Source organism: Nannobrachium achirus, assembly GCF_963921795.1.
Source record: "Nannobrachium achirus genome assembly, chromosome: 21".
NCBI classification, from domain to species: Eukaryota; Metazoa; Chordata; class Actinopteri; order Myctophiformes; family Myctophidae; genus Nannobrachium; species Nannobrachium achirus.
The window spans coordinates 33,644,443-33,665,675 of NC_137828.1; the positions used below are offsets into that span (position 1 = coordinate 33,644,443).

The 21,233-nt window shown below is 42.3% G+C and overlaps 1 protein-coding gene across 1 annotated transcript in view; it reads left to right on the forward strand.

The window, feature by feature from the left end:
• slco5a1 (solute carrier organic anion transporter family member 5A1) overlaps nt 1-21,233 on the forward strand; it is a gene marked incomplete at both ends in the record, with an annotated part of 80,141 nt that overhangs the window by 34,822 nt on the left and 24,086 nt on the right. The window contains 3 exons of the mRNA XM_080752009.1: nt 6,571-6,703; nt 8,363-8,577; nt 15,550-15,714. Of these exons, the coding sequence (XP_080608135.1) occupies nt 6,571-6,703; nt 8,363-8,577; nt 15,550-15,714 (513 nt within the window). The remainder of the gene's footprint in view (nt 1-6,570; nt 6,704-8,362; nt 8,578-15,549; nt 15,715-21,233) is intronic.

The following is a 21,233-nucleotide window of genomic DNA, read 5'->3' on the forward strand; positions in this document are numbered from 1 at the left end:
TGCGTAATTGAGTAAAGTGAGCCTGCGGTGCAGACTTCCTCATTGGCATGCACCCTCTGGTCTCCATTGATGTCTGCCCTACCAGTGCATGTGTGTGTATGTGATGGAGAGCTGTTGCCGAGCCAGCATATTCCTCAACTGGATGACCATGCCCTTCAGTGTAGGGACAACCCTCATATTCCCTTCCATCCCACCCCGGGGCACTTTGGCTTGGTGCCGAACAGGGCGTGGGGTGCGCAGTTTACAACCCTTCTTCACCCTCCGATCAGGCAGAACACCGTTAATGTGATTGATGGTATGGCATCATGACGGGTGCTTACACAACAGCGGCGGAGCGTGAGATATGGCTGTCGCCTTGCCTTCGGGGACTGAGAGAGAGGGACCTCGGCTAGCTGGGGTCCAGCTCACCTGGCTGAAGCCATATGGAGCGGGTGAATTGATGGTGCGAGCACAGCCAGAGTCATCGGTCCACAAGAGGACGTGATGATAGCGATTCTTTTCATGTTGTACGGGCGGGGGCTATGACTCGGATTCCAATCTTCTGCCAGATCATGTTGGTTGACTCCATTCATTCCTTGACTACTAACTACTAACACTACATGCGTAAATATAACCCGTACATACACATACCCCTAACCCCTCAGCCCTGAACTTAAATTATCTTCTTGATCTTTTCGGATGGCAAGCTCGCTCCATGGAGGATGAACTATATCGATTTTAGTTGCCTTTCCTTAGGCCACTTTGTAGCTTTATTTACCTTTTTATTTAATTTCTTTGTTACTTCAATATAAAGTTTAGATGTTGTTCACACAATACCTGTTTGTGCTGTTACCTTTTTTAGTGAGAGCATGGGATTCTTAGGATGGCTACATTGATCGGTTGAAATCACCACCGCTTCTGGGGGCGGCCGTAGCTGAGTGGTTGGGGAGCCAGAGCTCCTGGTTGTTGCAGGTACAATTCCCGGTCAGGCAGCTATGGGTCGATGTTTCCTTGAGCAAGACCCTTAACCCCTAATTGCTCCCCGAACGCCACATATGGCTGCTCACTGCTCCTAGTCGTTATAGGATGGGTAAAATGCAGTGGTCAAATTTCACGTATGTGCAAATGTACTGTGACAAACAACTCCCCAAGGCGTGGAGCCTAGGGATGAGGCCGAATATTCGGCACCGAAAATTTTCGGCCGAAAATGGCTAAAAATGCATTTTCGGTTTTCGGCTGGATAGCTTTTAAAACCGAATAGTTGAGCACCGAATAGTGTGAAGGACAGGGGTCTAGTACAGGGGTCCTCAATAGGCGACATGGACCGCGGAGCACCTCCGTCCGGACCGCAGCACATTTCTGAGAAATCTCCTCACAGTTGTATCTGACGATCGGACTGACTGTGTGTGTGATGTGTGCTTGTGTGTGTGTGCGTGGGTGTGTATGTGCTCATTCGCTCAAACACATACACAGGCTCACAAGACACACCCCGCCCTACGCCAATTTGCAAGCCCACAAAGCGTCGCGGGTGCAACGTGCTGTGGGCTTGTAGATCAAAGGTTTTCCTTCCCTACGACGCAATCTGCTCTCCATGCTGCTCCATGCTGCTCTCCCCCTCCCCTCCTCTTCACACACTCATGCCGCTCGCTGCCTTAAAAAAAGTTGCTAAAACCTCTTGGAAACCATTGCTCCCACTGGATTAATAACTTAGAGATCTTCTACCTTTGGCTGTTCAATGGAGAGGACAACAGCAACACATTAATATCCACGATGTAAGGCTCCAACTGCTTGCATTAGACGAGAAATGGTCGCGAAACTCGCGATGCGTGATCATGCGTCTTTAACAATGTGATGTGTCGTCGCATATTATTGCCAGCTATCCTAGGCTGTGTTAGGTTAATAACTATGACTCGTTGACCCTGATTTGACTGGTCATTTGACATAGTCAATCAGCACAGTCTGTCTTGTGCAGTACGTGACTACGTGTGTCAACTAACTGAATGTCAAGTAATCCTCTCCCCGACTCCCCCTCACGCTAAGTTCCACTTTATTTTCCATTCTGAACGACAAGCCTAATATTGCATTTATGCTCTTTAGTTTCCAATAATTAAACTATAAGCCAGTGTTTTATTGCTACACAATAAATGTAAATAATGTAGCCTACTCTACATGCATAAATAATTATCCATTCATCCATCCATCCATCTTCAACCGCTTATCCAGCATCGGGTAGCAGGGGTAACAGTTCCAACTGAGATTTCCAAAGTTCCAAATAATAATAATAATAATTAAAATAAACAATTCTAATGATTATAATAAACATACATACATACAGTACATACTGTATAAATGTATCCTCCTTATTTCGCCTTCGCCTTTTTTTCGGACCCGGACCTGTTTCAAAAAAATATTTCTGGACCTTCAAGATTTGTATTTGAGGACCCCTGGGCCCTAGATCATTTTGCAACATACAGTATGTGCATTTGTTGTTGAAGGCCTGGCTGTTACAGCCCTTGTGTTTACAATATTATTTTGTTGTAGGCCTAGATCATTCTGCAGTTTTAAGCATCTTGTTCTGATGCACTTTTATCTCTGTAGGATACTACAGAAATAGTTGCACTATTTTGACTTTGTTTTATGCTAACATTGCAAAGAGAAAATATTTTATTTTGTTATGTGTGCATTCAAAAGTGAGAAATAAATGTGTTATGGAACCATATGGTGATTATTATTTAAGTTCAGGTATAATCAGGTAGCTTTACAACAAAGGTACAGGTATAATATTATTTAAGTTCAGGTATAATCAGGTAGCTTTACAACAAAGGTACAGCAATGGTACAAACATTTATTATACAAAATAAATTATATACATGTATTATTCGGCTATTCGGTATTCGGTATTCGGCGGAATGTTTCCAGTATTCGGTATTCGGTTTCGGCCAAGAATTTTGTATTCGGCACATCCCTAGTGGAGCCTATATTATTATTATTATTCTGTGAAGCTAGCAAAGCTTTCTCAATCTGTCCTTCTCTCTCAGCACCACGCACGCACATAACCTTTTCAGTGAGCTAATCACAGCCTGGCTGGTTGCAAGTATCTCATAATCCCACTAACATTAACAGGCAGCTTTTATTGGTCACATTTCCTCACCCAGCAAAATTAATTTGCAGCGCTGCCTCAGGAACATGATCCGCTAGCTCGCCTTTCAGAGATGGAGCCTTTTAATCAGGATCCAGTTCATAAAATTAGTCCTCACTGTCCTTGCCATGTCTGATTGATTGTCTCATGTCTATTCATTGTCTCTGGGTGGTAACGTCCTGTAATGTCAATAATGCTGTAGGCTACCAGGCAGTTTAACGATTACGAATACTATGAATTGACCTTTTTAAGCTGCAATGTAGAATGGTGCAGAGGAAGACGTTTACACAGGGAGACCATCAGTCTATGTCACATTCAGAGTCTCTCATGTAAATGTGTAGTCATAACTGTCTAACACCCTCAGGCTCAAACAAAGAACATGTGTGTGCAGGCCTTCTTAAAGGTATGTGGTTACTTTGTGCAGTGTGCACATCGCTTTCCATTCCTCCAGACCTCCACACAGGGAGTCATTGGGATTGGACCTTTGACGTAAAATACAGAATGGATTTCTTAAATAGCTGTTGGTGTCTATTATTAATTATTATTACTGTACAATATATCTCATTGTGACCATGGATATGCTCTAGGAGTGTGAAAAAGGTGTGTTGTAGAACAAACAACGAAAACTAAAAAGACGCAATTCTGGGAAATTGCGTGGTGTGGTGGTTGCCGTGACGTGAGTCACGCTTAAATAAATTCCGGCATCTAACCATTTGAATTTTCCCCATTCAAGTCAATAGGGAAAACTTATTCACTAATAAATTAATGGCCATATACTGTATGGAGATCTCTGTTTCAGTCCTTGTCCCTTTTATGCCCATATATGGAGATCCCTGATGTCATCAATATTAAGCCCATATCTTGGAATGCCCATATACTGTGTCAGTCTCATGTGGTCTATGACATCAGACATCTATGATTCAAATTGATTTTGCGGATTAAACGCTACCAGACTACTATTTAGAAAAATACAGTAGGATAAAATGTAATAACATTTGAGGAATATTTGCACAAATTAGACATGCCAGGGTTACTGGAGGTGAGGGGACAAAAAAAAAAACGCTTGGATAAATATCTATCACAGGGTATCTATTGCACACACATAATGTGTAAGTTTGCATCTGCGTGCACTGGCAAATGAATTATCTGTTTGAACACGTGCACAGCTGTGTGTGTCTGTGTGCACGCTCCATGAGTGCTGGTGCGCCTGCCAGAGGCTGATAAGAGGATTTGTGGAAAGGGCCCTTTTTTTGTTTAAAGAATGATTTCCTCTCTTCCTCATCCTCCCCTGTGGTCCTGTTGAAGAAGGCTTTGATGTAATTAGTCTGAGATAAGGATTTGGGCGGCAGGCCGCAGCTGAACCTCCCTCCTGGATCACACACAGGCGTGTTCCTAATGTATTGACTTGGGAAGAGGGCTGTCCTTTTTCTTAATTTATGTTGCCCTTTTTCTCCCTAATTTTGCCATTATCCCAATTGATTCCTCGCCACACACATTGGTGTGTTGTCACTGCTGTTGTATCCTACTGGCTCACCTGCCAGTGAGGAGCCCCCACCGGGAGGACGCCTTCATCCTACTTCTCCCTGGTGCCACCCCTAGACTGTAGGAATATTTTGCAGTGACAAATATCATCCTCCCACGAACCCGGGGCAATTGTGTTCGTGTAGACACCCGGCAGATTCAAACCCCCAGGCTCAGCCGTGGCGGGCAGGTACTTCACCGCTGTTCCACCTGAGCTCCAAGAGGGCTTTCGTATAAAGTGACGGCCTCATCACCACGCTCGTCAAGTCACAGTACAGTTGAGGGTGAAACAGTGACTAACGGACTAGCGGATTTACAAGGCATTCTTTTAGGAATGCCTTGTAATCCCGTCCCCAGAGGAGTAGACTGACATGTTCACCATGTTACCGTTGACATGAAAAGATTTGGAGCTTTTACTTTCTGACCAAAACCACATTTTGTTAAGAGAGATCAAGGATTAGAGAGCATTGGTCTGGGCACATAACACACCTGCTACACAATCACAAAGAGACACGCATGCAAACAAACAGACACATTTTGACTAGTCTGGAAAAAATGGCATTTGACTTGAAATTAGGATTTAGGGATGTTGTAACTTGTGTGTTTCGTGTGTGTGTGTGAGAGTGAGTGTAATGGAAATTCAGCTTTTTTTATAAGTGAGAATTCTGCCATTCTCACAGATGTGTAAATATATACACACACACAACCTGTGAAAGAGATAAACACGCGCACGCAACACCAGACACACACACACACACACACACACACACACACACACACACACACACACACACACACACACACACACACACACACACACACACACACACACACACACACACGCGCGCGCGCACAGCATGTTCCTGTTCCTGGTGTAATTAAAGTATGTGTGCCCTCTGACTTCGACTGGTAAAATGCATTTGACTTGACTTTCCTCTCCGCTGGATGCCTGAGGGAGGTTATCTAACTTTAATTCGTTTTTCCCCTCCCGTGGCAAAGTGACTGTGCATATTTGCCTCACCATCTGCAGTGGTTCATGTGCCCCCCCCCCCCTCCCACCCCACCCCTGTAAATGGTTAGCGCCAACTTGGACTTAAAGTGAGTTGTCATTGCCGTGCTGCAGGCATGCCCTGAAGCATACCGGAATGCCAAACCCCTGCAGCGCTAGGGGTCGGTCCTTTTAGACACCTCATAAGCCATAACCCTCTCACCCCGGGGCTGGCCAGGGGCCCCCGCTGGTCTGAGTGCACTTGTTATGAATGTAGAGGCACACACTTCAGGGCTAATGAACCGTTCCCGCTGGTCCCTGGAGAAATACGGTGTGTGTGTGCGTGTGCGTGTGCGTGTGCGTGTGTGTGTGTGTGTGTGTGTGTGTGTGTGTGTGTGTGTGTGTGTGAAATAAAGAACAGCTTTCCACTTTTTTCAAAGACTGTTAAAGATCGGGTCATTTGGGGGCGCCCGCTGGTCTACTGGTCCAGGCGCATACCATATACGCATTGATGCCTGACGGCGTCGCCGGTTCGGTTCCCGATCCGGACGACCTTTGCCGCATGTCACTCCCTGTCTCTCCACCCATTTACTGTCAGTTTACTGTCCTATCCAATGAAGCCATAAAATCCCAAAAAAACAAATCTAAAAAAAATTAAGATCAGGTCATTTGGATTGAGCAACCTTTACCAATGTTTTGTAATGAAACGATGCATTTGTGTCTGCATGCATTTACACACAGCTACATGTACAGTACATACAGTAAACGCTACATGTGTAGTATATGTAATTATTAGTCCAACTTAAGTGCCACACTATCTCCTGATTTATACTTAGTTGCGCGCATGTGTCTCACAACAAAAATAGATGATCTGGTTCCAAAATACAGATGTACTGTATCATTCATACCTAGTTGTGACTGGTTATTCCTGTCTCTCTTCCAGCTGTCATGTATGTAATGGGAGCGCTGGGACCAGCAGCTGGCTACCTCCTGGGAGGAGTTCTCATCGGCTTCTACGTCGACCCCAAAACGGTAGTCAACATAGACCAGAGCGATCCCCGCTTTGTTGGCAACTGGTAAGTGTGTGTGCGTGTCCTGTGCATGTATCAACATCAACACTTAAGGCTGGGCAATATATTCAATCCTCCAATATGATATGTTATATATTTCAAGGAATGTAAAAAAATATTGTTCCTATAGATATTTATTGTGAGGGTAGTTCAATCGATAGAACACTTGCCTTTGGACCGCAAGCCAAGGTTCTGGGTTAGATCCCAGGCAACACTAACTTAGTGTATGCTGTATGAGTAGCACGGCTTGGGTGTAACTAAGTCATGTAAGTACTGGGAGCTGACAGTAGGTGTGGCACTCCACCTCAGCAACCCATCTCCCAGGGGTCTAGTGCATAGAAAATGGGACACCATCGTTGGGCTTATACCGATAATAAGCCACTCTGATCTACTTACTTACTTATTTGTGTTCATGGCATCTTGTAAGTGAATGGGAAATAATTCACCAAACTTCTTCTCTCCGTTTCCAATAGGGGTTTACAGTGCATAAACATTTATAAAAAATTACTGACTGATCATAATGTTTATCTCCCCCGGCTGTGAAATATTGTTGTGGTAAATGTCCAGCAGACTGTTGTATATAATAAAATCAAAAGTATAACAAAAAATAATGGTACAAGTTGGTACATTAATATGGCAATTTAAAAAAAATGGACGGTTGATTGTTTAATTTGAAGTAAAATGTATTAAATTGTTATAGTCAATTGATTGTTAACATACGTACATTGAATACATACTTGGAACTTGCCCCGCATCGGTACTTCAAGTTCCAAGGGATGGGATGAACACATTGACCTTAGCCTCGTAAACCAGTCTCTTCCTGCCTTCGAACAGAAGATGGGAGGAGTCAGTTTACTAGGCTACATTGACCTGGCTCTGATAAACAGTATAATATAAACTAATAATTCGTTTTCGTTGAAGTTTGTTTGTTTGTTTGAATTGCATTCAGTTTTTAGCAGTGCACCTTTATGGGGCTCAAAGATCCAAAACTACTTTGGCAACCTTTTTGCATTCAAATTATTAATATTAGTTCATGCCTCATTCATTCAACTGGTTCAAAGTGTGCGTGATTCTCTGCCTGCTGTGCCACATTTGTCCCTGTACGTGCCGCGCTCTGAGCTTGTAGATCTGCTATTTTTCTTATCATGAAAATGTGTCCAAATCTTTATATATATATATATATTTTCTTTTTTTAAAGCAAACAGTTGCAACTCAAATTCTTTCTTTCTCGGGGTCCCTGGAACGAACATTCAAATGCATATAATCCTGTGGGGTCCTTGACATGAAAAGGTTTGGGCATCACTGATATTGAAACATACATTTTTTCAGAAAACGGAATCTGGTCCTCAAGTCTTAATGCTGTTTGCACTGCACAATGCTGCCTTTTTTTTGCGTTTTGGAAAAAAGGTTTTTTCAGGCCAAGGAGAGAGAGAGCAGGGATCCAGTTTGGACAGCTGAAAAAAAAATCAACGCTGGGCTGAAAATAAATACGAAGCGGCAGTGTGCAAACGGGATTGACATAATGTGAGAGGTCGACTTTTGTTTATTTACATGCTCCGAAATTCGCCCCGATATTCGGCCCGAAAAAAAAAAAACGCAGCAGTGTGCAAAGACATTAAAGGGTAGATCCTTAACTAAACCGCTGTGTTTTTTTTCCTCTCATAGGTGGAGTGGCTTCCTCCTGTGTGCCATTGCCATGCTCCTCGTCATCTTCCCCATGTTCGCCTTCCCCAAGAAGCTTCCGCCGCGCCACAAGAAGAAGAGGAAAAAGATCAGCTCGTCCAGCGACGTGTCTAGCGACGACGAGGTCATGAAGGAGAAGTCCAACAGCAAGGGCCAGAACGTCTCATCTTCCATGGGCTTTGGAAAGGACATCAAAGGTGAGGATGACAATGATAATGTAAAACCCGCAATTTGGACTGTGGTTATAGGTCCAGGTTTCATTCTTTAGTCCAGGCGTCTTCAACGTTTTCAGGCCAAGGACCCCTTAGTTGAGAGAGAGATGAAGCAGGGACCCCCACAACCTTTTCAGAGATTCCATATAGTTTCCTTGTTTGACAGCACAATCATCAGTGTATTTTGGATTCATGTCAATTTGTGTTTTCAGATATTTAACCACTTGAACCGTCAATACTTAATAAACTTGACCTTCCACTCTGTACTCTTTTTCTCCTCTACACCAAACCTCTTTGCCGAAAATAGCCGATCTACAAGCTCACAACGCCTCGCAGCTGTGAGCTTGTAGATCTGCTATTTTTGGCTAAAGTTCTCAGAATATGGACGCTAGGGTTCAAGTGGTTAATATCACACAAAGATTTGGAGGACCCCCTGTAGTAACTCTGAGGACCCCCTGTTGAAGACCCTTGCTTTAGTAGTAACTCTGAGGACCCCCTGTTGAAGACCCTTGCTTTAGTCATTATTCTTTATTAGGGATCCCCATTGGCTTCCACAAAGTGGTCGCTAGTCATGCATGAACAACAATATTTTAATTGATCCTCTACGGTTAACCACGATAATTGTTTGTGTCTCACTTACATTGGCACAGAAAAAACAATGATCTAATCTGGCTGCTCTATTCTGAGTGATTAGCAGCACTTGACCAAATAACAGGGCAATACAGGGCAATATTCGAGGGACGTTAGTCAAGCACCTGTCGTTGATTTCTCTGATATCTTTATTCGTGAGTTCCCAGAATTGCATCTTTCCCTTTTCACCCAACAGTAAATTGATTTCGATGGACAGTATTGTTCTGTTCCACGTTGATTGAGGTGAGGTATACAGATCCATCTAAATAAATTAGAATATTGTTTGAAAGTAATTCTTCTTGAAACTTTCATATATTTTTTGAAACTTTCATATATTCTAGATACATTCCACATTCAGTGAATTATTCCAAACCTTTTTTTTTTTGATGGATCTGTAGAACCTTATAGGAACATAAGCATTTCCTTGAAATTGCAATGCCCCTTCTCATTATTGAAACAATGTGATCAATCTGATCAGACCAAGACAATAAATCCCAATACAAATAAAAATAAAATCTCTTGGCCTAAAACTTTCCCTTGTTAACTCAACCTCTGCCAAAAAAATACCCCTTTGTACCCCTTCCCTGCCATGCCCGAGGAACCCGAAGATTTAATAAGCTTTAATTAAAAAATATATTTTTATCGAGGCGGAACTAAAATAGGCCGGAACTAATGCTCCGTGATCGGTTTCTACACGGACACATTATTGAGCGGACCAGTTAACATTGAGACCGTGAACCGGAAGCTGATGGTCCGTCCTCTATTTTGGCCCGTTGGCTTTCTGTGTAAACACGGCAGCTTACAGACGGAGAACTTATGGATCAATTGAAAAAAAATAAAAGGATTTGAGAAGCTGATGGAATACGCGAACACACCATGCATAGCAGTGTTCGATCACGCACGATGGGAACTGGATTAGCGGCCGCTTTAACAGGTAGGAGAAGCCAGCAGTGAAAGACATAGAAAAAACTTCGGGCTCCTTGGCCGTTAACTACGAATGAGTTAAATGTGAGTTAAATGGAAATGCGGCTCTACAATACTAATTTCTCCCCATATGAGTGTGAATCAATAGACTTGATGCGTTCATTTACTAGTCTCTTCCTTCAACTTCTGGAATCCTATACATTGTAAAGGCCGTTCATGCGGGAACCATGTGGTATTGATGTGTAAATGGGCCATAATTCAATCAATGTTCCAGGATTAGTCTTCTTATCTTTTTAGTGGACGGTCTATTGAGACCTCATGTAAGGACTCTATTGATTTGTGAATGGAGGACGTTGTCCGAGTTGCTTAATGATGCAAGCACTTTATTCTAAATGACCGACTAGGACGTTGAGTTAAACAATAATTGTATTAATTTATGTGACAATAAACGTGGTGAAGGTAATTGGTAGCAACCCATATAACCATAGTTTTATTGATAATTTTTCTCCAGACGTCCACACCTTAAAGTCCTGTAGAACTGGATCTATGGAATGCTTTAAGCTACTGTAGAAGATCATTGTTCATGTGCTGCTCTAGATAAATCATACATGTCCTTATTTTCCTTGGAAGAGAGAGTTCCCTGGCTCCGTGCTGCAGTGGTTTCCCCATCTCTCTTCTGCCTTTTATTAAGTATTTTCTTTCTGTCAGTCAGCTCCCTTCTCCTTAAATGAGCTGTCAGGGGAATGCAGTCACGTTTCCACAGTAGCTGACAACCCTAGCAGCGTGCACACACTCTCTCTCTCACACACACACACACACACACATCCATACACACACACACACACACACACACACACACACACACACACACACACACACACTCTTTAATGAACATAATCGTGGTAATATGAATGCGAACAGATTGCATGGGCACATGAACACACATGCATGGACCCAGGCCCATTATTCATCCACCACACCCATTGCAAACCAGATGCTTTAAGCAGAGCCAACACATTGTGTGCATAGGATTCCGTAGCTTTTGATGCAAATTTGGTTTGGGCCATTGTTGGACTGTATATAATCTATTTTAGAAGTGGAAGCGATTAAACAAAACAAATAATCAGACAGAATTAGATTAGGAAAGGCAATTGAAACTGATTCTGTTCTCTACTGATTGGATGAAATTGGTGATGAACACCTTATATTTGACCTTGGATCACATCCTGGCTACCAGTGTTGATTTTGTTGACTAAAACTATGACAAAAAATGTTTGTCGACTGCGTTTTTTCACAAACGAAAACTAAATAAAAACTAAGCTGTGATGACTAAAACTAAGACTAAATATATTGACAATTTCGTCAACAAAATAAAAACTAGACTAAAACGTTAAAGGTATATTCAGTGATTGTATTTCATTCAAATAAAAATATAATTGGTACATTTTCCAATCATTCTCCTCACTAGAATGTGTGTTAACCATATAAGGACTTCCACCATGGCCCGTGTTACGAGCATAGATAGATTCGGGTTTCAGAGGTGGCCAGCCAGTCCTCGACCAATCAGGGTAGAGTATGGCTGTAGTTATGTTATGATGTTTAGTTATGATGGTCAAAATAAAAGTTTTGAGAACCACAGTCGCTCTGAATTAAGAACGTCTTCTAAATGCCTAGATTGTAAACTACTGAACTCATAAAATGCCATACAGTCTCGTAGTAAATCAGTATCATACATATCCTGAAGCTGGAGATGTAGGCCTACCGATATTCAGTGATTGGGCTAATGATCAAAACGAGAACATTATAATGGTGTAAAAAATCTATAAAAAACTACACATTTCCACGCTGTAAGGCCAGTAAGGGACAATTTGACCCCCGGCCACTTTCATTATCACTGAATACACCTTTAAGGGAGGGACTAGTGGAGAAGAGAGTCATTTTATGTTTGGTTGCTCTCAGGTGTTGCATGCTGAAAATAGCAGATCTACAAGCTCACAACGCGTCGCAGCACGCCACGTTGTGAGCTTGTAGATCTGCTATTTTCAGCACACAACCAAATGTAAAATCAGTCATTACGATTCCATCAAGGCCTGCCAAAATACATTTCAGTTGACTAAATCAACTGTAGATTTAGTCACCTAAAATTAGACTAAAACTACACTGGTGGCTACCACCACAAGAGTTTACATTTTCATCATAGATGGGTTTTACCCAATAGCACCAGAAACATTTGACAGCCACAAGAAAGGCAGAAAGCACATCTAGTACATCATTCTTTTATGATAGCAGCAGGCAGTTACCGTTTAGATTCAACCACAGTGCTCCAAGACTCCTTGCTGGTGGGCTCCTTTTTAGCTATTTGTTATCTGTTGACTTGTTTTGGTTGGAAGTTAGAAGAACATTTGCAACATGAATCCATCAACAGGATTAGATGTGACATGCAGAATTAGCAGTCAGTATTTGTGATATATCATGCATCATATTAATTGTGATTATAAATTAGCTATTGGTTATTTATAAACATTGCGAATATGAAACTACTGGATACACAGTATACACAGCTATACAACTATTGCAGCCATTGACTTATCCTTTCCCTGGAAAAGGCTTGGTAGAGAAAATGTTTTGATTTGAAATTTTGAAAAAGTTTTGATTGAATCGTCAAACAATTTCTGCAGACAGGCCAAGGTGCAAAAAGCGTAAGGTGAACAACTATTGATTTAAAAAGTTTTGATTTGACTCATCAAAATAATTTGTACATTAGGCAAGTCCGACAACTACTGCAGCAGTGCACCACTCCGTTCTGTTACATAGTTGTGTGAACAGATTGCAGTGGTGCGGGAATCAGAAGTGGGATCTCCCCTCGAAAAACTTGAGTCACGTCAATAGGGATGGGCCGATATGCGATATTATCATTTATCGTGATAAAAAAACACTCACAATAATCGTATTGTGGAGATTTAATTTATCGTGATATCGTCCTCCGTCATGCACTGGGATCAATTCACCTTTTATTTGCCGAGCTGCATATCCGGTACAAACACTCTATAATTGGTGAAAGGTACTTATGATATACGTAGTTGATGCAGTCTTTTTTTCACTCTCTATCATATGTCTTTGCTAAAAAACAGCCAATCTACAGAGAAATTGCTGTGGATTTGGAAATGTATTGCTCTCTCCTCTGATGTCTGGCAGTAGTAAATATTCAGACATGCATGTATGTGTTAACTCTCAGAGTGCTTTCCCGCCGCACTCCAATAATTGAATACCTACATTTAGCCCTCCTATGAGATTGATTTGGCTGCGCTGAGCGCGGTTACGCAACAACCACGCTGACTGCCAACTGGGCACAGTTTAAAGCATTCCACGCCAAACGGTGCCAAACTGTGTGCAAATGTAAATGCAATAGGAACGGTTGTTAGCTGTTAACTCAGAACCGTTCTATGGTGCAGTGGAAAAAGGCTTTAGACATCAACAGGCCTCACCATCTGTCCCCCTCCATACCAGATTACTGTACGGTCAAGCCCCACCATGACTGAAATAATTAGCATCACCGTGCTATTCCTACCTCTGATCCCAGCTAACACTGACGGATGCTAGCACTTTCTCCGCCCAGAACAAGATTAGCTGAATTAGCACTGAGGAGCTATCCCCAGAACAAACCGCTATGCCACCCAGCGAGGAAACGGTTATCCGCATAACCAACACTTTGAACAGTGCTTTTAAATATGGAACTACCAACCTAATTCCGGCCCTTTGTTAGTTGCTTCTTTTTCTGTGAGACATCTGAGTGAGGAGGACATGAGTTAGAAGAAAAATCATCAGTCATGTATAATTGACAAAAGTACTATACACTCAAATGACGCGTGTGCGCGCGCGCGCACACACACACACACACACACACACACACACACACACACACACACACACACACACACGCGAACACAAAGGCACACACACAAAGGCGAACACAAAGGCACACACTAAACTACAGTGAGAAAGTCGGGTGTTTCAGAGTAAAATTTAAATGATTGGCTGATTATATTTGTCAAATATGTTAATCATATACTTATGGTGCTCATACAAAATATGGTTCTCTCTCATTCTCTATTTCTTGCTTTGTAGATCATAAAGATCAGACAGACTTATTACTGGAGAGTGATAAAAAGCACACAAACCAATCTTTCAATTTCAATTCTCTCTCTCCTGCACATTTTGGTCAAAGGACTTTCAGAGAATTTTGAGGTATCCTTGAAAGTACCACACAATAAAATTGTCTGGTCGTCCAGAACCGCCGATCTGACTGCTATGCATATATGGGCATATCGGCCGGATCTGCGGTTCTGGCCAACTGGATCTCCATATATGCCTATATATGGGCATATGGGTTGGTTTGTTGTTGTTGTCATACAGAGGATGTTGACTCTAAACTTTAGAGCCTAAAGCCTTATTCATAGTACGCATGACAGCTTATGTGTGTTTGTGAGCGAGACAGAGATGCAGCAGCTCAGTGGTGGAAAAAAGTACTAAACATTTTTACTTAAGTAAGTACGAGTAAAAGTACAAAATGAATGGCATCAAAATAAAAAAAAGTACCAAAAATAAAAGTGCTTGTTTTGCAGAATATCCTGTTTCAGAAGGTGTCATATGTTTTAAAATGTATTAAAATAGCAGATCTACACTTTCACAATGCGTCTCGTTGTGAGGTTGTAGATTGGATAGTTTCAAGAGCTTAATGTATGTAATAATAATTAGAATCTACAAGGTGACTAGTGACTCAGGTTTTCAAATATTTGTAGTGGAGTAAAAAGTACAATAATATTTGCCTCTGAGATGTAGGGAGTAGAAGTAAAAGTATTGAAAACTGGAAATCATCCGGTAAAGTAAAATTACCTCAAAATTGTACTTGAGTACAGTACTTGAGTAAATGTACCAATTTACTTAACACCCATTTGGGCCTAGAATTATTGTATGCTTAACTATTGAAAAATAGCAGATATACAAGCGGCACCTATTTTTGAAAAATCTTGTTTTTGTTTTTTTTGTGCTAGTCTTTGGATATACAGTATCTTTTTTAAAAGCGAACATTTGTAACTAAAATATTTGCTTCTGGGTGGTCCCTAGAATATTTTGAGATGGGGGTCCGCAGCTGAATACATTTAATTTTGGGGGACCTTGACATGAAAAAGTTTGAGAACCACTGAAAAATAGCAGATCTACAAGCTCGCAGCCGCGCTGTGAGCTTGTATATCTGATGTTTTTTAATATTTAAAGCATAAAATAATGGTCGAAGTGGTTCAAATCTAAAGTGACACAGATTTGCGTAGAGGCCTACAACGGATTGAGTTTCCACCACTGCAGCAGCCCAGTAACGGTGCCCCTCCCTCTGCTCTTTGTCCATAGACCTGCCCAAGGCCGCAGTGAGGATCCTGAGTAACATGACCTTCCTCTTCGTCAGCCTGTCCTACACGGCGGAGTGCGCCATCGTCACCGCCTTCATCACCTTCATCCCAAAGTTCATCGAGTCCCAGTTCGGCATCCCCGCCTCCAATGCCAGCATATACACAGGTAAGGATACGGCTCGCACCGGTACCTCGCCCCCCTTTGCATGCCTGCCAACCAGGGCAGGAATTTCACGGCGGCCACGACGGCCATGGCCGCCGTTGCCCCTCTCTTTGGCCGTGTGCCCCTCGAAAAATGACATGCCCAAACGGCCACAGTGGCCGTGGTGCCCCGGCGCCCACAGCAGTCCGTTAACTGCTTTTTACCGTTTTTTCCTCTGCGCGATTTTCCAGTCATTACGGTAACAGCAGTGCATGGTTGGTTGAGCTGCTCACATGACCAGTAGTAGATTCCATTTACGCTCGTAGTAGCAGCATAGCAGCCACCGCATAGTGGAGCCGCCGACACAGTGATTATACAACACAAAAACATCACGGGCTAAACGGGAGTTACATCTAATGCAGCCTGTTGAATAAATCCGAATGTGCGAATGAATGCCTTCAAACGGAGCTCTGCTGAGCTCAGGACAACAACCGAAATGCAGCGCTAAGGGAACCAAAAGCTATTCTTTCCCCAAGAGGCTGAGCTGTCAGAAAGTACATTATTGTTGAGAAAGGATCACTTCACTCCGCGAACGGGAGGGAGGAGTTTGTGTGCGTGTGTGCGTGCGTGCACAACACATGGCCAGTGGTGGAAAAAGTACTCAAATGTTTTACTCAAGTAAAAGTATCAATAGCCTACTGCAATGTAGAAATACTCCGGTTGCAAGTAAAAGTCCTCAAATTCAAAATATACTTGAGTAAAAGTACAAAAGTATTGGTATCAAAAATGTACTTAAAGTACCAAAAGTAAAAGTACAAAATGTTAATTGAAAATAGCAGATCTACAAGCTCACAAGTCACAACACATAGTTATGCGACATCTTGAGCTTGTAGATCTGCTATTTTTTCTACAAGCTTGGTTATTTTCAAATAGCCTAAATAGGGCTAAAGTGGTTCATGTATGTTTAATAATATTATAATTTATATATGCAAAGTAACTGTTAACTAAAGGTTTCAAATAATTGTAGTGGAGTAAAAGTACAATATTTGGATCCGAGATGTAGTGGAGTAGAAGTAAGTGTTAGAAATACTCAAAATTACAATAAACAATTAAGTACAATACTTAAGTAAATGTACTTAGTTACTTTACACCACTGCACATGGCAAAACAGAAATAAACATTTTCTTGATATTTATTTAATTGAAAGGTATTACATTAAACCTTAACGTTTAAGCTAAATTAATTATGACTGTGGCGTGGACTTAAAATCATTGTTTTAATGATGGCCTTCCTGCCCTGGCACTTGGCCTTTGTGCCCTCAAAAATTTTACAACACCAAAGGCCAATTGGCCTTGCCCCTAAACTGATTCCAGGCCTGCTGCCAACACTCCTGAATTTAGCAGGAGACTCCAGAATGTCTGCCCTTTTCTTCTCCTGGTGTACTTCTGAATTAACACACTACAGCAGGGTTCCCCAATTAGTTTTCCCCAAGGGCCGAATTATGTCTAGGGTACCAAGCCGAGGGCTACAACATTGCGGGGGGCAACGGCGGCGTTCCCGCTACTCCAGCGACAGTTCAGATCTACTACTAATGTTGTTGCTGCTCTTATACCACCATTATTATAATTATTATGAGAAATGCACTCCTTACAGTTGAAACAAAATGAGTTAAGAACCAACCGGTCTGCTTCAAAAGTATGCATCTGTATAACAGCAGCCAGTTGATAGTGCAGACTGCAGAGACATGATTGCCTTCCTTCGATCCATTAACGAGGGGCGGTCAACTACTTACTACTCTGAGCTAACGCGGACAGTTTCTGTTGGCAGATGGGCAGACCCGGCAAATCTCTCCGGGAGTCTCCGGCCAATAGCATGTGTTCTCCTCCCCCCACCCCCCTCTGCTCCTCTGCTCAGCGCAGAGAACGCTGCTGAATCATGACGTCAAATAATTCGGTGCGACGCCCCTCTACACTCTGATTGGTTAGGGAAATTCTACACTTCCTCCAACAGTGATTTTAATGCGATCGCCCAGGCTTATTTTTCTTCCGATCGCCAAAATAAGCCTGGGTGGTTAACTACTTACTGGCTGGACGCAGACACACACACACACACACACACACACCTTCACTCTGCTCTAAAAGTGGCTGGAGTCTTTCTCATTTCTCTCCAAAAGCACTTGAATATGATTGAAAATGATTAAGGATTACTGTGATTATGGTAAGCTTACGATTCATATCGCACTTACCATACACCTAACTTTCACTTGTCCCCCAAAATACTTTTTTTGCACTATAGTATGTCCAACTTTGTGACCAAGTGACCAAAAGTTTGGCGCGCTACTCCCCCCACAGTTTTCAACTCAACCCAGTCTCTATGTGTGTTACGTATATACTGTACATCCCACTGATATACAGCCAGGGTCATAATATTAATACTAAGTGTATACTTACTAAGTATTAACTGTATGTGTATAATTGAATACTAAGTCAGTGAATAACAAGGGAATAATACGTTGGTGAATACTAAGTGAATGTATGGCATTTTCATTCACTCACTCCCCCACCTCCCTCCGTCTCTGCTTCGCCTCTTGTTCTTCACCACATGCACAGACACGCGTAAGCACAGACGCCCGCAGACAGAGCACACACGTAAGCACAGACGCCCGCAGACAGAGAGCAACTCTCTGACTCATTGTGACCCTCTGGCTTTCATTCAGAGAGCTACTGCAACGCTACAGTACTAGTCTGTGTTGACGGTAGGGCTGTCACCATCGTGAAATTGCACTTGACGATTAATTGTCATACCAAAAAAAAGAAGCAATTTAATTTCTGGCTTTGACAATTTGTATACATTAATAATTTTAATACTTAAATAGTGGAAATGGACGATCTACGTTTGAAAAATATTCAACGATTAATGACGATTATGCAAAACCTCTCAAATAATTGCGATCAGGCGATTATGTAATAATAATTGTGACAGTTGTCAGTAAGCATCCGCCAACACACACATAAGGACACATTCCTGGCAGTTTCATGTTGTAATACGTGTTCAGTCCATCCAGTACATTGCACAAGGGACGGCTCTATTTCATCAATCAGTCTAGTGATGATAATCTGTACGGATAATGTGCGGCTAATCTGGCATCAGGGTTATGGAAGCGAGTTGAGGATTGATTTGAAAGCTCAATTGACTTGAATGGCTGTGAAATAGCTGTGCGTGGACACACACGCACACACTGGCATTGCCTCAATCTCATCTGCCTGTTGCCAGGATACAAGGGGGAAAGACAAGCGGGTGTTACAGTTGCCATGGCTACCCAAACGATGCCAGGCTGAGTGTAAGTAATTAAAGGGAGGAGAGAGGGCAACTCCTGTGGATGTCACCTCGGTGGATCTCTGGGACAACTGTTACTTTCTCCCTGACCAGCACCAAGACAGAGATTCACTGTACAGCTCATGCTTTTTAAAATGGTCGGGCAGTTTGTGTGTGTGTGTGTGTGTGTGTGTGTGTGTGTGTGTGTGTGTGTGTGTGTGTGTGTGTGTGTGTGTGTGTGTGTGTGTGTGTGTGTGTGTGTGTGTGTGTGTGTGTGTGTGTGTGTGTGTGTGTGTGTGTGTGTGTGTGTGTGCCAGCATAACCATTCAGGTGTATTTAAGTGTGTTTAAGCATACAGTATGTGTACAACAGTTTGTGTTTGCTTGCTTGCATGCGTGCCTGCCTGCGCTTGTGTTAAGTTTAGACTTTATCTAGCAAGAGATGTCACCGCACCATGCTCATTAGTGGCTGCTACAGAAATAGACCTAACACACACACACACACACACACACACACACACACACACACACACACACACACACACCTTAGCTGCCTGAGAGTTCCCTGTGTCTCTTGTTTTGTCTTTCTCTTCCAGGGCAATGCATCCTCTTCTTTTACCAACCCTTTTTTTTGTACCTAGTTCACACCTCTGCTCCCCACAGTCATGTTTTGCTTTTACTCTAACATATATATCGTCACTGTCGGGCAGAAACCTTTTATCTACAAGTTTCAAATTTGTATGTTTTTTTTTGGAAAGTAATGCCCTGCTTCATCATACAAGGCCTTCTCACAAAAGTAGTGAAAACAGCAGATCTACAACAGCGTTGTGTGCTTCTAGATTGGCTGTTTTTACTAGTTTAAATCATTTTTTACGGTTTTGGACATACAAGGTTTGCACCCGACAACGACAAGCTACACTTCAGAAAGGTCACACTAGTCATGACTTTTCTGCTGTAGAAAAAGTCATGAAACACACATACATCATACGCATAGTATACAGTAGTGCAGTGGTTCCCAAACCTTTCAGGTCGAGACCCAAAAGAGAGATTAGACGTTTGCCCAAACTAGTGAAAATAGAAGATCACAAGCGCACAACACTTCGCTTTTCACTACTTTTCACTTACTTAATTAATAGTATATTTTATTTATGGAATTTCTTAGAATTGTTTGTTTTAAAATGTATAAAAGTACAATATTAACTCATACAGTGCCGCCGGCCACAAGGGGCGCTAGAGTGCCAGAAATTTCTCCATAGACCTTCGCTCTAGCTTCCGTCGACACTGTCCCAAGTGCCTTGGGATTTCACTCCAGCCAATGCTATGGGTGACGAGAGGAGGAAGCTAGCTGACACGTAGCCAAAATGCTAACCCATTTAGAAGCCCGATCTAAAGCTATTTCAGTCACAAAAAACTTTTTCTTTGGGTCTGGGAACACAATCCGGAGAAAATCCTGTCTAAAGATGTGATTTATTATTGGAGTGGGCGGCGCGATGCGGCCGTTAGCGCGACTACGGCCCGTGGATGGCCGAGTAAGTCCCGGCCATGGATGGAAATTTAGACCGGGGCTTCGTTGAGGCCTCCGATTAAATAATTCATTTTATTAAATGGAAATACCTGGAATACGTCGCGCCGCCGACAGTATATATTGAGGTTTTTTTGGGGGGCTCTAAACTTTATTTTAAACCATTTTCAATGGAATAAATCGTCGGACCATCTAGCATCTCTCGTTGGCTAGCGCTGGACGAGCAAGGACCACCCACGTTGCTCCAAGCAGCTCGGGGTAAGTAAAATAGCAAATAAAATATTGTATTGGATTGAAATAAAGCCGAACTTGTTCGGGATAGGCACTGTAAGAGTTAAAAAAATATATATTTTGAAATATATATATATTATTTTAAATATTGGAAAAGTAAGCAATCTTACAAATATTAGACCACACTGCCACTTGCAAGTTTGAGAGAATCATTTATTAAATAAAGGGCAACGTTTCAGTAGTGAGACCTTCCTCAGGCCTGAGGAAGTTCTCACGACCGAAACGTTCCTCAATTGTTGAATTGTGAAACGTAACAGTTTTGGGTGTACAAGGTTTCCACCCGACAGCACAGGATTTTTGCTGTTTGGTTGAGCTCTGGAACTCTTTGGAAGCGTCAGCGTTTTGTACATCGTGTGAGATGGTTAATGTACGACTGCATGTTGCAGCTATCAAGCGTTCGGCAACCTCGGCGAGGT